The following is a 16619-nucleotide window of genomic DNA, read 5'->3' as shown; positions in this document are numbered from 1 at the left end:
GCCTGGATGAGGTACGTTGTAGTAGTTCCGGTACACTGCTAAATTAACCATCTATCTTACACGTTTCCCCAAGACGAACACAGTCTTCACGTAGGTAAGCGCAAGCTTTGCACATCCCACGACACGGCTTGAGCACTACACACGCTCATCTTCAGCACGCCACCAGGCTAAATGGTCCTTGTTCAACGAGCTGGTCCTTCCGCATGCACACTTTAGCCACTACTTAGGGAAGAAGTTCTTGAAGAGTATTCCCCAACTTGTGCTGAACACGGCACATTGTTGTCTCGGACCCTCTTTCGAAACATTGTTTTCTGGTTTCAATGTTCTTCCATTTCTCACTGTTCATCAAACGACACCACCGTGAACACCCAATCAGCATGGCAACAGAGGGAAAGTATAAAGTCCAACAAAAGAAAGAATTTTATTGTGACATTTTAGGACAAGCTTTTCTGCAATTGGCTCAGCGAAAATGTGTCATAAACAGTGCATCACTCAACTTGAGTCTGCACTTGCAATGCTTGCTAAAATTACAGAAGCAAGTAAACACCAATGAAAATGTCCCAGTTGATCATGAATATTTACAGCTTTTGGTGAACTCCAAGCACACATCATCACAGGCTACAGAAATAGAGGTTTAAAAAAATTGCAACTAGTGTTGCTTTTATCAGTACGCCAAAAGTAGACCTGGTAAAAGTTGCATTATTTTTACAGTGTGCTGAACGTATCATCTGCAAAAACTGAAATGTGCAAAGAAATAGGAATGCCACTTGCACATAATTAGTCCAAAATGCAATGCGTAATGAATGAACGGCAAGTCTCTATACTATGGTGTAGTCCCAACCCTATGGGAAAACAGCGCACGAATACGACGAACTAACGCACGACGCACAGAGTGCTGCTGTGCCTCACTTTATCTTATTCCTGTGCTGTTTCCCTGTTGCAAAGAACAACCGACAAGCCCAAATCGTAACACTCAGCTTCATATTGTGTGTAGCCCCAAAGCTAGATATGCCCATTTCTGAATCCATGAATGTAATTGAACTGGAGATGTTAAGACATGTTTTAGCTGATTTCAGCTTTTTTGCATTTCAATTTATTGTGATGGCACACATACAAGGTCCTCATAAAATAACTGACCATGCAGTAAAAACTGAGCTCGCAGTCATAGGCAAGTCTCTGTACAACCAGCGGGTATGCTTGACACCCACTTTTCCTGCCTTTCTTTACCCTTATTAAAACTAGTACAGCTACCAAACTATAAGGCCAGACTAGCACAACAGGAAATGGTACGGATAACGAGAAGAGCTGCGTGTATGCAGCCAACAATTCGAAATAAGACATGTTCTGCAACGTGTATGCAACTGGCTGAAAATTGAAAAGTGTTGGGCTGACAATCTGAAATGAAACATGTTCTGCAAAATGTATGCAAGTGGCTGAAAAAGGCAGACTGGTTTTACAGCCGGATAAAAAAATTTTTTCCATATATTAATTAGGGGCTAATGTAGTCTTGAGCACTTTCATAACACTGTCCCTCTGCTAGAGAGAGACTGCATTACAAACAGCATGCAGCTCACTTTAATTCCAGCTAAAAAAGAAAATGTGATCAACAAACTTAACAATCCACCTCTTTGCAATAATGACAAGTGCGAAACACTGCCTCTAGATGGACACTTAGTGTGCCATGAGAGCTCAGCAGTGCAATGAGAGCAGGGACGTTCAAACTTATCTAGCCTAGATTTACAAGCATGCATTATTTTGTTTTTGTCCGCAAAATGTCAGTCTTGCTCTGATTTTTCTGAACTAGGGCCATCGGTTTTCTGCTTCTTCTTGGCACGAATGTCGGCGAGTGCTTGTTCAATCGTCCGGACATCCTTTTTGTTCTGACTGGGCACTGAAACAAAAGACAAACATGACGTAAACAAAAATTTACGGCAGCACTCATCTCGCAATGACTGTTGATAGTAATGCGATTAGCATTCGAGCTATGTAGCGACACACCACATTTATGAAGTCACGTTTATTCAACATCTGTAGAGGTCATTCTGACACTTTTGTTGTTTTGGCTATATGTGACACACTCCGGTATCATTCCACGCTGCTATGGTACTATCTTGCCAAGGTTGCCCATGAGCATGGGGGGATGATGACAACTGTATGACACCAACGCAGTGACGACGATAAAATGATGAAGAAGGAATGGCAAAGAAGGAATGACGTCGATGGAACGACAAAGGTTGTATGACAATGACGATATGATGGCAATGAAATGAAGATTCTTAAATGGTGACGATAGTGTAACGACGACAGCATGACAACAGCATAAGGGCAATGCGATGACGATGAGCGTATGATGACAATGGCACAGCCACGAAGGCATGATGATGGTATGACAATGGGTGCATGATCCCCACTATCTGATGACTACACAATGACGATCGCATGACAATGCTGGCATAAGCATCATTAAATGATGACAGCTTGATTGCAATAGAATGGCGAAGGACTGACGTCGGTGGAATGACTAAGGCGGTGTGACGACTGTGCGACAACAGCATGAAAAGAGTCAGATCACGAAGCTAGATTCAAGACGATAGAACGACCGCAATGGCATCACAATGGTATGGCAAATGTATGCATGACAACGACACAGCAACAACGATGGCATGACTGGCATGGACAAGGGTATGACAACGATGGTGTGACAACGGCATGACGAGAGCCTGATGACGAAGCTGGAGAGAGGACAATGAAATGACCACGACGACATCCCGACGGTGGTGTGACAACGAATGCATGATGACTGCATGACAACGATGGCATGAACACGGCGACATGAGAGTTGAATGACAAAGCTGGAATGATGACGATGCAACCACGAGCACAAATCTAGTGGCCCAAGCTGGTAGACAACTTAGGCCACTGTGCCAGTGTAAGATTAGATAGGCTCAAAACGCCTGAAGTAGGCAAAGAATGCTAATCGCATTAAAATTCAAACCCTATACAAGCATTCAAACAACCTACAGTAATACCAAGTGTTAGAACACAGAGAACACTTGAGCAGATATAATTTTTTTCTTGTTTACAACTTTTTCGGCACAACTGCTAACACTAGCTGAATACTTCACAACCCTCCATCACAATGCATTATGATAATAGCATGCATAGCCAAGTGCCTGGCTACTGGGATACACCCAAAATATTACATGGACACTAAAGAGAAACACCAAATCACAAAGCACAAGTGACAATTTGTTCTTTCAAAACTCTGCTTTTGTTAATTTCGCGGCAAGAGGTTGCTTAATAGAAAATAATGTGAAGGCTAAACTTCCATTTAAGAAAATTTGTGCACAGAAATTCCACTGCCAATACATCAGTGAGATGTCAAGGATTTTAATGTATTTTCTTGCACAATTCACTACCGTTAATTTGGCTTCGGTTATTTTCATCCTGAACAAAGGTCCCAGACGGTGCCCATGCATTTCCATGGGCCCAAACTATTTTGATTTCGATTCTAAATTGCCCTTCGCCGTATAATTCGAACTTGACCAGTCAGCACGCACCTGCCAGACCCCTAGGGTGACCTCAAGAAGAACCCTTTTCGTGGAAGCGCCTGTCTTGACGGAGCTTAAGGACAGTGAATGTGTGAACACAGATCACCTCCTGCCAAATACGCTTATTTTCTGCCTACCCCGAGAATATTTTCAAGCAGTAATCGTCACTCACAATGTCTGATTACGGTACTCACCCGATTCTGATGCGTGCCTTTTATTTTATTCAAGGTAATTTGGCTGCTAACTGCTTGCACGGTGCAATCGGATACGAAACCAAAATCGCCTTTGTGGCGTTCGTATACTTTTACCGCATAAGATTGACGTATTGCAGCGAAGCTGATTTTAGGAAACCTGTCGTCATTGTGCAACACATACATCAGACCTTCATTCATTTTTCTTGCTAATAAATTGAGTGCACATTAGATTTCTACTGTGTTTAGGGGCTTTAATGTCATTTCTATGTTAGTTTTTTACTTTCGACACACAAAAAGTGGGCGCATGTTAGAATCAGGCAAATATTGCCAAATGAATCAGTGGTGTGTTTTGCCGTTTTTTACGCATCTTGTTTAATTCGACCCGCGAGATATTCGATCAATTTCGTCAGTCCTGTAAGGGCCAAATTAGCAAAAGTTGACTGTATTTGGGCTATTGTGGCAAAGTAAAGGTTATTGAAATTTGCTAACTTTAGTCATTGGCTCTCTTAATAAAAAACAGTGTAGTCCACCTTCAGCAATAAAAAGAATAACTAGACCTGAGCAGATGCTATCAAATTGCATGACGTCATAGCAAGCTGATGTGGTAACTTCAAGGTGGTATCACCATGCAACGCCCAACTGTCGTGTGTAGACCAGAAGAGCCAAGATGAAATACTTTTTTGGTCTTGTTTGGATCAAAAAAGTATATATATTTATAATTATTTAACTCAAAAAAAGCAATGATAGCATCACTAAGAATGTTCTCGCTATCACAAAATCTACCAATACCGGTTGGTTGGCTGTTTGCGAATGTAGCTGCTGACAACATTGGGAAGGAGAGACCCAGTGATGTCCGACTGTTTTTGAAACACGATTGTAAGTTCCCTGCTGCATGCCATGGAATAATATTTGGCTCACATGTTCACAGGAGCCTTGTCTACAGATTGGCAGCATTTTATTTTAATGTGCAAAAAGTGTTTCAGGGCCCCTTTAATTTTTCTCTTTAGTGTCCCCTTTCTCTTCTACACTCTTCTAAAAAGAAGAGACAGATTATGAGCAGGCTGAAAACAACTCCAACGTGGAGCCCCAAGAATGAGGATAGAGGAAAGCAATAGGGATTCAGATAACAATTCTTTGGAAATGAGAATTCACGTAACAAAATCCCAATCTTTGCTACACCAGCCTGGAATTATCAGCTGCAGTCTCGTGATTTGCCCCACCACTAGTGCACTTCTCTGTTTTAAATGGCGTCTACTATTGGCAACAAGCTCTTCGTTGTTCAGTGAAAGACACGAGTTCTTAAACTTGAGTCTTCTGTTTCTCTGACACAACACTGCGCAAAATTAGTACAAAGCAATAAGCCCCCAATCAACCCTCTGTTGAAGTGCAGTACCAAAGCCAAACTGTTTGTTGGGTGTGGTGATCTTGGCTGCATCCTTCCCACTTTCTCGACCCAGCAGCTTCTCGTATTTCTCATGGTAGTCGGTCTGTGGTGCACTTTCTTGGCTCGACTGCTTTGCCTGTTCCGCCAGTGCAGCAGCAGCAAGTTCCTGCAAGCAAGCAGCAAGATTGTACCAACAGATAGATAGGTGCTACCGGAGGGCGCTACCGAAGGTAGTCCTCTACCATCCACTCGGCCCAGCACAACTGCTTTCTTGCTCACTTCATTCTATAGTGCCATGAAGAGACCTCAACAAGTTATTTGCATAGCTGAGCATGCCAATACAGCAGAAGTAAATAGAACAATGATCATGTACTTTTTCCTGCAATCACAATTCTTAGGCCTAGACTACTGATTAAATGCTTATGTGCGCAACTTATACAATACTTTCAAGAGAAGTGCTCCCATCCACCATTCACCCTTTCTCCCTACCTGCAGCTAGCAAAGGCACTGTGTAAAACAAGTAATCTTGATGGAGAACAACATGATATTACCATCACATATAAAGAGCTAAAGCTCCATTTACACAGTGAAATTCAGGCAGGGCTTGTCATCTCAACACACTGATCTTGTATTGCCTTTGCTGCTTTTTGCACTGCTGGAGCCATATTGCTATTTCTTGGTAAGATTTTTTTAACCACTAAGCTGGCTTGTTTTTTTTTTTTTTTTTTTTTTAAGGGGAGTTTTTCAGTAATAATTGCGAAATACTGAAAAACGCATCAGCAGCCATGTTTACAAATAAACACTAAAATACCGTTACCCTTTGTCGGGCAGCAGCCTTGGCTTTCTCAGGATCCCACTCCTCTCCTTTCCGGTAGGCAGCCAGTTCATCATCCGATGGTGCAAACTCCTTTAAGAGGCAGGTGAAGATGTAAACAACAGTTATGAAAAAAGATTGATTCGCTGTCATCACATGGTATGTTATCTATTTGATCATGCACAATAAGTTAATCCACAGGCCAAGTGTAGATTTGAGAATGTTAAGCTCCATACATTACTTTGTATTACCTTTTTGAAGATCATGACATAGCGATCTACTTCCTCCTCTCCAAAGGAAAAAGCAGCGAGGCCAGCAATGTCTGCAACATCATGGCTGAAAATACGATAAGAATTGTCACACAAGGTGTTTGTTGCTGTTCATAATTATGCATAACTTGAGGTCATAATGCTGTTTTTTTTTTTTGTTTTTTTCCACCGCAAGAACGAAAGCAAGCACATTTTAATTTTATGGATAATATTAAACTAAGAATTTTGTGACCAATATGTGGCAAGCCCAAGAAAAGTCTTTGATCTCTGTGAGTTTGTACAATACTCTCTCCCTCTCTTTTCTTTCTTGTGTGTGCTTCTCACACCACGACGCACAATTATGTGCGTCACGCGCACGTGCTATACTTACATAATCGTGCGGTGGACCTTTGCCATCGGCGCGAACTTGTATTTTTGCTTTTCGGGGTCTTGGATAAACTTGTTGATTTTGTCCTCGACCTGAAAGAGATAACGGCGGAAATAGCAGCTACCGTTACGGTGACAAAGTTGGCCTACTTACACGGATACACGCAAATGTTCAGTTGGCACAAATGGAACGACAGGAACAAGTTCTACTGATTACACAATCGACAGAAGAAAACAATACAGAACTAGATGAGCTCAAAAAACTACTTGCGTCAAGAGATGGCACAGGTACTGCGCCGCAGCGCAATAAACCAGCAATCGACATTCACAGTGCATTTAAAAAGAACAAAGAATTATGACCAAGGCGGTTTTTTCTGACGTCGCCCTCAGTAAAGGTGACACACACAGTTTGCATCACACAACGACTCACCTGATCTCTGAACTTTCTTAACTTCTCTTTCTCCTCCGCTTCGCGCTTCTGGTGTTCGTCACGTTGCTCTGCGTGACAAGGACAATGCTTCTATAAATCGCGTAACCAGGTGTGCTGACAGTGTCACGGTTACTGCGCGGCTACTTACTTTGTAGTAATTTCTTCTGTTTGTCACCAACAGTTGGTGGTTTGTCCATAGAGTTTAAAATCGAACCTAGAAAATCCGCCATTGTTATTTCTCTTTCGCACAACAGCGCCGTCTGAAGTCACATGAAGGTAAACGCGAAGAAAACAAAAGCGTAATGTCTTACGCAGTCTTACACGTTTACACAAGCATTGCTTGAACTAATAAATTTTGTTTACTTTAATATTTTCTACAAACAATTTAGCCCCGTCTTGATTTGAAGTAGCGTTTATTATGTTTTTTGAATTTGTCCTCAAAAGTTAAGTAAGCAACGAACTCTGTGCGTTCTGTTTGCCCTTTGGAAAAATGGCCGTGTTGAGCATTTTACGAGCTGTGAAAGTGTTGCCCCGATTTTATCAAGAAGGCCACCGCAACCAGGACAGCTATGCTCAGGCAATTATGCTTTTGCAAACTTGTGAAAATTTCATCAGTAGCTTGCAGTGATTCGAACTTGCCGGAACTTTGCTACCTTGTTGAACTTTGCAGTGCCGGTAACTTTCGTTTCGCTGCGCGTGATGATACACGGCTGAGAATATGAATGGCTTTGGCGCCTCGCGCTAGCCGTAATGCTCAGTATGTTGCGATGTGTCTGAAGCGCAGCACTTTTCGAACAGAGCGAAAGGCGTGATGACAAAAAAGGCCGTATTTAGGCGGCTGCCGAGCTTGCAGGCTTTCAGATATCGCCTCGTTTGGCAGCCGCACTGCTCAAACTTTCTGAAGCGTCTTTTGTCTGACCTTTCACTTGTATCCGCGAAGTTAATACTGCGTCTTTCTTTTTTCTTTTACTTAATCTGGACTGTGCATACGTACTACGCGAGTATCATTACCCGGGGCGCTACAGTCTGCCCAATACCCAAGTCACGCATCGCAATGGAGTGTTATCGGGATCAAATTACCCTTCTGCAGTTTGCGCAAGAACCCAATCAAGACTAAGAAATTTGATTCCGATCGATATAGAAATGCCCCGAGTGACTAAAGTATAAAGCTGGTGACCCTGTAATACTCGCGGTTGGGGCTCATCTCCGAAACAGCATTGAAAGAAGCTTCTTGGGGGGCACCGAGGCTGGTAATCTGTGTCATAGGGAAACTGTGCATTCTGTAGCTGCGCTTGTGTGCTCCTTGAAGTGGTAGCTTAATGACGAATGATTCATTAGAAACTGATCTCCTATTTCATAACTTGTCGTACTTGAGACGCATTATGGCAACCTCTGCGTTTGCATCGACGTAAACTTTTTGTTTAGTCTGCAGTAGATAATTGGTGCTCGTTTGAGAACATGAGCTACAGGTCGGGCTTTATCCTGAAAGGACTATGCCAACTTTAAACAAACTTGTATCATTAAACAGAAAAACTGGGCTGATGACGTGGCTGCAACTGAAGCTACATTTAGTGCAGAAAAGTGCAGTATTTAATTCATATGCTCTCTTGAAGGACTACTGACATGACGTTTTCTACTTGTAATTTTTTGCGTTAAAAAAAGGTGCAAACACTGTAAACCCTATAAATAAAATTCTACAAGTGTCAGATTGCTTTAAATAATTTACTATAATACTTGTTCATAAGCACTATTCCTCGTTTGCAGTAACCAGGGGGTGAGTGCACCATGACAATACACTGGCTTGTTCTGTCCCAGTGGTCGCTGCAGCTGCCAGAAGTAATGCGTGGCACACACTCATTTGCAACATTGTCATACTTAGCCTTAGAGCTACACGAACTAAGCACTTTTGCTCGCGTCATGACACCTTAATAATGTCAGTGATGCCAGGTTTGGCATTTAGAGACACACTTTAGTTTCAAATTAAAGTATTGTAGAAGCCACCGCTAGGTGGTGGCTGAAGATGAGAAAGAAGCGCGGTGGTTCAGAAAGCATGCACGGGCAAAATAGCAAAGGTTCAGTAAAGAAAACTATTTGCCACCAATTCATGGTTCTCGTCACTGCCTCACCTCATCGTAGCTGCAGTGGTGACCTGGACGTGATCGACGAGAATGCAGAAGTTGGTTCCTTTGAGAAAAATTCGGAAATTGCGAACTTACGGGTGCAGCCTGCACCAAGCAGCATGTCCATTGGTCCCCTAACTTGATAGCATTTGAACTACTAACTGCCGCTAGGGGCGGGAAAGTGTGCAGTGGCTGAAGATGAAGAGAAAGAACTATGGTTGCACAAAACACGCACATAGAAAAGATAGCAAAGGCTTAGCAAAAAAAAGTGTCATCCTTTTATGTATACTTGCGGTGGTGTTTATACAACTTCAAAAATATGTGTCAGTGTTCCAATAAAGTTGTGTTTCTGGTGGATGATGTGCACAGTGTGTATTATAATAGCAACCTTAGTATAGTCACATTGCCTTGGATGGAACAGGTACATTGCCTGAGTTGAACAATGCCATATTTGCTCTGTGTTTCTAGTGAGGCAGTCCTCCAATCACATGGTGATTACGCCTTCAAGGTTTGCTTGGAACAAGTTCAAGGATCATGTGCACTTCTATGTTCTCCTGGGTGCTATTCCCTTGGGCCTCCTTGTCACGTACGTCAATGTCTTCATTGGGCCACCGAAACTTGCGGAAATACCAGAAGGCTATGAACCAGCGCACTGGGAGTACTTTGACGTGAGTGATTTTGAGGTTTCTTACATTGAACCAGAGCAAAATGGAAGTTTTTACAATCTTTTTTTTCTTTAATCATCATCATTAAAGGGACGCTAAAATGAAACACTAAGTTAGTTTAGATTGATAAATTATTCTGTAACACGTTGCTACGGCAGCATATTTTGTAGTTTCTATGTGGTAGTGTTATTTCTGTGTGGCATGACCACCGGTGGGTCACTTGCCACATGTCCCTTGTGTTCGTCGTGATTACTAGAAAAAAAAAAAGAAAGAAAAATGCCGAAATTTCAATTAATTTTTTTTTTTTCATACCGACACTCAGTGCCAGTACATCACAGTGAGACCATGGATTTCAAAGTATCTTCTTGTATATGGGCCATTGTGGCGCAATAAAACTTCTCAAAGCTCTTCAGGTTCAGTCCTTGGCTCCTTAAGAGTACACTGTAGTCCTTCTTTACTGATAAAAAGACTAGCTGGTGCGGTAACTTCAAGGTGCCGTCACCACTCGTCTTTCGTTCTTGCGCCTTTTCAGGCTTACCAAGCCTTCACATTGGGAAGAGTGGCTTCTAGAAGCACTGTTTACTAATAAAGCCAAACTTATTTCTCCTTTTAGTGTCCCTTTAAGTCTTTCCAAGTCTGTGGAAGCATGAAGGCCTCTTCCAGTGATCTCTAGCTACATGGCGTGCAAATTTCCTAATACCATCACTCTATATGCCTCGACTGTGCTTCCTTTCTCTTTGCACCCATTCTGTTATTTTAATAGACCACTGGTTATCTGTCTCATGTATTATATGACTTTTCCAACTGACCTTACTTCTTATCTCAACTAGAATATCAGCTATACCCATGATGGAATATGGTACGTCTTAAGCCATACCCACACTATTGATCTCTAATGTGTACCGTTGTCTTCCTGCCTCTTAATGTTTGATGCCTATGGTGTTTCGGTCTATCATTTTGGCCGTTTTACCACCCTTAGTTTCCTTTAGTTTCCTTTCTTTCATTTTATTAAAACTACCATCAACATCAGGCGTGCAATGCACTAGCTTGTGCAGGTCATAGTATGTTCCTATGGTGTGTGTGCATGTGCAAGTTTGTTTATGCATGGTATAAATGTCTTCTAGATTTTGAAAAAGTGTCTGCTGTGTGTTCAAGATGATCGTGTGCATCATGACTAGTAGCAGCAACATTTTTATAATGATGTCGAGAAAAATTTGAAGGACGCTTAAGCTTCGCCTTTAAGAGTGGAACACGATAGCATTCAAGGATACCTGGCTGCTTATCAGGCTTCCCGGCAACTGAATTACGTTTTCTCGTATATTCAAATTACAATCCGGCGCCATCATGTCTGTAGGTTGTGGTTAAGTCGTACTTTACGATTTTTCTGATGTACTTTACTTTGAGAAATTCAATTTTGTTCACTAACGCCTTGAGCACTACGCGGAGGGCCTGCGCAGTCGGGGTGGTTCGGGATGATTATTTCCGCCGGCGCGCCGCCCGTACCGTTTCCGACACCGGATTTTCTGTGACACGGGGCCCTTAACACTATCGCGTTAATATGACAAAATCTTGTCTGGTTGGGAAGAATAGCGAAGAAAAACAAAACAGACATCGACCAAGGTGAATAAATTATTAAAAACTTGACATTTCGAGCCTCACACAGGAGTCTTATTTATAAAATTTAGTGAACAAAGCTCTCACGTGGGGGCCGAAACACTAAAGATTTTATTCTACACTTTCTTCATCTCTTTCGGCATCGTTCTTGGTTTAAAGTAAAACTTTCTTTGCCTCTTCTCCCCACTTTGCGGTTGCTGGCCACTGCTGCTGATATGACTACTTGAGCCCACTGGGTATGTGCAACTGCGCGTGTGCCACTGGGTAGGCACCCAAATAGACAAGCAGAACAAGAGGCAAGAAGTGAAAGAGTTGCTATCAAACGCAGTCGAGTGTGGAGTAAAAAATTAAAATGAACAGAATAAGACCAGAGTGTACATTGAGCAAGAAGCGTTAAAGGGCAACTCTGGTGTTTTTTAAACCATATTAGGATATTGTCATTTTTAAATGGCATTGACAGTCCTGTCACCGGTAGGGTGGTTCAGTTTGCTTAGAAACTACTCAGTAACTTTAAATGACCAATAAACGAGGTGCCGAAATGGGTAGCTGCTTCGTGTGACGTCAAGATGAGCCGACGACGTTGTTAGATCCTACATTACCGTTATGTAAACAGGCAGAACTCATGCTAAACACACAGTACATATGACGCTAACGCTAAAAACGCGAAGCTGATGATGTCTCCTGACGACACGATGAGCTTTTGCAGCTCTTTCGAACTACACAGCGGCGGTTTCAGCGACAGTATGAGCATTGAAGCATCGCCATTTTTACCAGCCGCTGAAAGGCAGCTGACGTGCCCAAGCTCAACGCATCGTGCTGCGTCAACACAAAGAGGAGCACCAGTTATGGCGTCTGTAAAAATGATTGTCGGCCATCGACTCTTAAAAAAAAAGAAGCCAGCTTCGTCGTTTCTGGGCGAACTGGAGCTGTAGTCTCCGACGTCAGAAACACACGGTGGCCAGTAAAAAGTCATACATTCGTGGGCATGAGTCGGGAACACGAAACCAATCTTAAAATTCATTTTCAGGAAAACTAAATGACTTGCAGCCATATTGTTTGGCGCAGATAATCAGATTACAAAAGAGAATGTATATGCAAAATTTTATTATGGTCAGCGGACATCGAAAAATCACGGGAGTTGCCTTTTAAGGTAGACAGAAGTGAATAAGAAGTGAAGTGAGGACATTTCAGTAAACATCAAGGAAAGCATTACTTATCTCCAATTTCTACATATGCGTGGGATCCACAAATTTCTTCCTTTTCTTTTTTTTTTTTCCTTCACACTTTTATAATTCCAAGCACAACAAATGAAAGTGAAATGCTAAGGAAGGCTAGTGAGACACCATTGAAGACAAGCTCAAAGCCGAAGTGCTGACGAATTCCCAAAGCAAGGTTGCCGAAGTTTGTTGAAAATAGTGTCTGCATCTTACTGGCATTGATAGTGTGTGTACATTAACATCGCCTTTGTTCCAAGCTGTTGTCTGTACCCCTAAATGAAACAACACATATTCAGATTTTTTTCTTCCTGTGATCACCTTTGCTAGCATTGCACTGCTAATTTGTGCTTTTTCTTGTTTTCGTTTTATTGACCAGCACCCTATCAAGCAGTTCTTTGCTAAGTGGTTTATGGAGAATCCTCAGATGAAGTACGAGAAGAAGATGAACATACTGCAAAACGAGTATGAGAATGTTCAGCTGAGGTAAATGAGCAGTTGTGTCTTTCTGCAGGCTTTGTTTGCCCAGTTATTATTACTGTGGCTTTACACATGTTGTGTGCGGTTGCATGTGTCTGCTACATATCAGCGCTGATGTGCTTAGAGTGGTCCCATTTGTGCACTCGACTCAGGCTTGGTGTAAAGGAAGTGCCCTTAGAGAGAGAAAAAAAAAAAAATCCTTCACAGATGTATGCCAAATAGACAACTCGTACATCAAAGTCAGAGAAGCTGAATAAGCGAGTTCTCACACCTTTCGGAAGTACTTGTGATCTGTTTGCTTGCTCAAGGCCTTGCTCAAACGTGGTGGCAGTTGCTTATTAAGTTACAGTGCGCTTGTGGCTGGCTGTTCTTCGTGATGGCTCCCACTCAGGCTGCATTGCAGCATCATGGTGTCAACTTTCCCCGCCACAGCCATACCCACTCTGATCTGACCTCCAACATGGAGCCGGAATAATGCGATGTGAGAAACAAAAGTTATGTATTACTAGTTAAAAAGACCGAACATATGCATAAGTTGTTTATTCCAGTGAAATATGTGCAAGGTAACTTTTATTTCGTAATCATTTATCATTATGTTTCAAAGCAAACTCAGGGCTTTGAGGTAGGTTGCGTCGCATTTACGTTTGCTATCGACCACGCTGTCACATGCAGACTTCCACTGCCACTAGAAAACTGTTGCAAAACTCCCCCTAGCAGCTTTGCTGGGCTAGGGAAATAAGGAATAGCAAATTAAACTTTTGGAATTCCAGTAAAGGCAGGCTTCCGACACTAGCTCCTTGTGATGTCGTCAGATTTGGACGGCGTCTGTTTGGGACTAATTACAGCATTGTATCGATAAAGGAGGTCTACAACGTTGCATTCTGAAGGAACCAATGATTGAGCCTTGCGAGTTCTGAGAACAAATTTTAATCAAAAAGTACCCGGATATGCAAAAGTAGTTTGAAGTCTGTGATGTCATACTAACATACCAGCGCTATGGCGGAGGTGCAGAGATCAATAAGTGAAATGTTGCCCCTTGATTTTCTTCACTAGTAACTTTTTCCAGCCAAACAACTCTAAATTATGAAATACATCGCCAGACTAAACTAATTTAGTGTTGTTTAGTGGCCCTTTACGGGCGCACGAAGAAAACATTTCGTATAGAGTGATAGAGTACTGTTTTTGAATTCCTTGATTGAGGGGAGAGGTTATTTTACCAAAAGAAGCAAAGACCAAAGTTCCCTTCCTAAATTTTGCACTTTGGTGGCAGCAATGCTGGCACCACTGCTTTCCTTTTTTTTTTCTTTGACATCTGCATTGTGCAGGAAAACATCGTGAAGGTTTCAGAGGTCGAGTCATTTTGTCATTTTCTAATGCTTCCGGAATTGTTAATAATTACTTAACCAGCATATAACAGGATAGCGCTTAGGAAGTGTAAGCTGGGAAGCAAAGTTGGTCTCGAAGTGCATGACCTGGTGTCATTGGCATTATCATGACGTCGGGACACAAATTAAGATTTGACGAATTTGGATAGTCATAAGATAGGTGTGATGATGCTGCTCAGAAAATAGAAGTGCTTCGCACATTGCTTATGGTTGCACTTGCGTGTTGTGGCAGCCAGCTGCAGCTATTGCAGGAATGCCGTGAGCCAGTGTACAAGACACGACACATCTGCCTCGTAAATACCAAGACAGAAACTGGTTCAAAGAAACAAGTATCTTAGTAAATTATCTAGTGCCCTCCGATGCTGGCCAGTAATCTTTTCAGGGCATTTAGACAGTTTGGACCTTAACTTAATGTTAAAAAAAAAAAAAATGTTCTGTCAGTACGGCTTTGAACTTCAGCCTTTCTGTACTGTAAACAAATATAGCCAGTACAGCCCTAAGCAGAAGTACCTTCACTGTGAATAAATGATTACATCTGTCAGTTTGCTTCTAGTTGCTGTTTTTCACAGTAGATGGCCTGTCTATTGTTTTTCCTTCCTATTTTCGGGTGCTTGCATGCTTGCACAACATGGCTTACCTTAAGCACGCCACATTTCTTAATACAATTTTCGTCATTAACTGCAGTATGGAAAGGGTTAATTTATATACTGCGTATACGTGACATTTCAAGCATTTTTTTTCTAGCAGCCACCTTTATCCTGTTTAGATATTCTTGTACTCTGCAGTCATCAGTTTGAAACATATTCTTGTTTAATTTCCTTCCGCTCCGTCCGAAAGAACACGGTCTGTTTCAGCCCACCTTTTAGCACCAGGTTAGGGACACAGTAATGATGTTGGACTTCTGTCCTTTTTTTTTTTTTTGCAGAGAAATTCAGACGAAAGTCGAGACGCTGATAAGGGAGCGCGGCGATTTCCAGGCATGGTATTATGTGCCGTACGACAGCAAGTACACCAAGAAATACCAGAAGCAAACTGAAGACCAGGACTTCTACTGCAAGACGATTTAGTTGCCAAGATTTCTTGTCAGTTGCACTCCTGAGAGAAAGAGATGGCTTGTACAGTAGAGAAAAAAATTTAAACTAAAGCTTCTTCGCATAAAATTGTGATTGATTCAGGTTTCGTTCTCACACAGTGTTGCTGACATACAAGTCCTTGCTAACAAGAACTTGTTAGCAAGGCACAGATCCTGAACACCTTGGCATGGCATCTCTGGTTGCTGCTGCGCTGTACTATGGCACCATCTGGCGTGCACTCAGTGAATGATGGCTCTTGCTTCTAAGATTGTAAGAAAGCCCCTGAAGTTGCAGATTTCAGCACAAATGTGTAGATTGAAATTGCATGATGAACTTGCGCAAGATGCAAATACTATGTGCCTTTGTGCAGCCTCTGTATTCGCCGCGAGATCGAGTTATAGGCGGCAGCACCGTCACTGTGTTAGTGCGATAGGTGATCGGCAACACACATCAAAATGTACATGGCGGCTCTTGGCTGCTGGGTGAACTGATAATATATTGCTCTCCGGTGCCATATTTTTGCACGAAACACGCACAATGTTCCTGTTATATGCATGAAATAAGCGCAAATTGTCATTCAAAGGGGGACTGGCACTCAGCCACAGTCCGTTTCGGCACTTCCTTGGTGCTTTTTTGTACATGTGTGGCTTGCGTTCTACCGACTTTGATGGCATTACTGTTGCACAACTCAACTAATGCATTATTTTCTGATAATCTTGCACTGGTATATAAAAAAAAAAGGCCTGTTAATGTGCTAACTGTTATTGTAATCTCTACATCACCACTTGTTCACATGTTTCTTTTTCTTTTTGTGAAGTTGAAATCATTTATAATAAGTTCAGCAAACAAGCTATGTCACTGTAACAATGTGTTAGTATGATTGCCATATTGCTTCACACGCCATTCTTTTTTTATTGCAGTAAAAGTCAAAACATCACATTTGAATCACAAAGCTGTCTTGGCATGGTTATACATGCACTGTATGTTGGGAAAAAGTTAAAATAATTTTAAGGGGCCAAAATATTTTCTTTTATTTAAGCACATAATGGCTGCTACCTTC

General features: G+C 42.0%; 2 protein-coding genes across 2 annotated transcripts; one reads left to right on the top strand and one right to left on the bottom strand.

Moving 5' to 3' along the window:
• Nucleotides 1–402: 402 nt before the first annotated feature.
• On the bottom strand, nt 403–7290 carry LOC119446543 (sperm-associated antigen 7 homolog). Its single transcript, XM_037710996.2, has 7 exons — nt 7157–7290; nt 7009–7076; nt 6583–6671; nt 6195–6279; nt 5947–6036; nt 5139–5295; nt 403–1891 (listed from the first exon to the last, which is right to left on the bottom strand). Exons 1-7 carry the CDS (start codon nt 7236–7238, stop codon nt 1776–1778), a joined length of 687 nt encoding a protein of 228 aa, XP_037566924.1. The 5' UTR covers nt 7239–7290; the 3' UTR covers nt 403–1775.
• Nucleotides 7291–7483: 193 nt separating this feature from the next.
• LOC119446544 (NADH dehydrogenase [ubiquinone] 1 beta subcomplex subunit 5, mitochondrial-like) lies at nt 7484–15646 on the top strand. The gene is given in 5 exon segments (XM_037710997.2): nt 7484–7526; nt 7529–7585; nt 9597–9796; nt 13001–13107; nt 15412–15646. Coding segments are annotated over 5 exon segments (534 nt in total). The 5' UTR covers nt 7484–7498; the 3' UTR covers nt 15554–15646.
• Nucleotides 15647–16619: the final 973 nt, after the last annotated feature.

This window comes from Dermacentor silvarum, chromosome 3 (assembly GCF_013339745.2).
Source record: "Dermacentor silvarum isolate Dsil-2018 chromosome 3, BIME_Dsil_1.4, whole genome shotgun sequence".
NCBI classification, from domain to species: domain Eukaryota; kingdom Metazoa; phylum Arthropoda; class Arachnida; order Ixodida; family Ixodidae; genus Dermacentor; species Dermacentor silvarum.
This window is presented reverse-complemented; position numbering and strand designations above follow the sequence as displayed.

What these genes read in the sequence shown, in the direction of transcription:
- LOC119446543 (XM_037710996.2), bottom strand. Translation starts at nt 7,238, where the DNA reads ATGGCGGATTTTCTAGGTTCGATTTTAAACTCTATGGACAAACCACCA. An exon ending in TAAGAAAGTTCAGAGATCAG is followed by an intron (nt 6,672 to 7,008) that starts GTGAGTCGTTGT and finishes TATCTCTTTCAG; the next exon opens with GTCGAGGACAAAATCAACAA. An exon ending in AAGGTCCACCGCACGATTAT is followed by an intron (nt 6,280 to 6,582) that starts GTAAGTATAGCA and finishes TCGTATTTTCAG; the next exon opens with CCATGATGTTGCAGACATTG.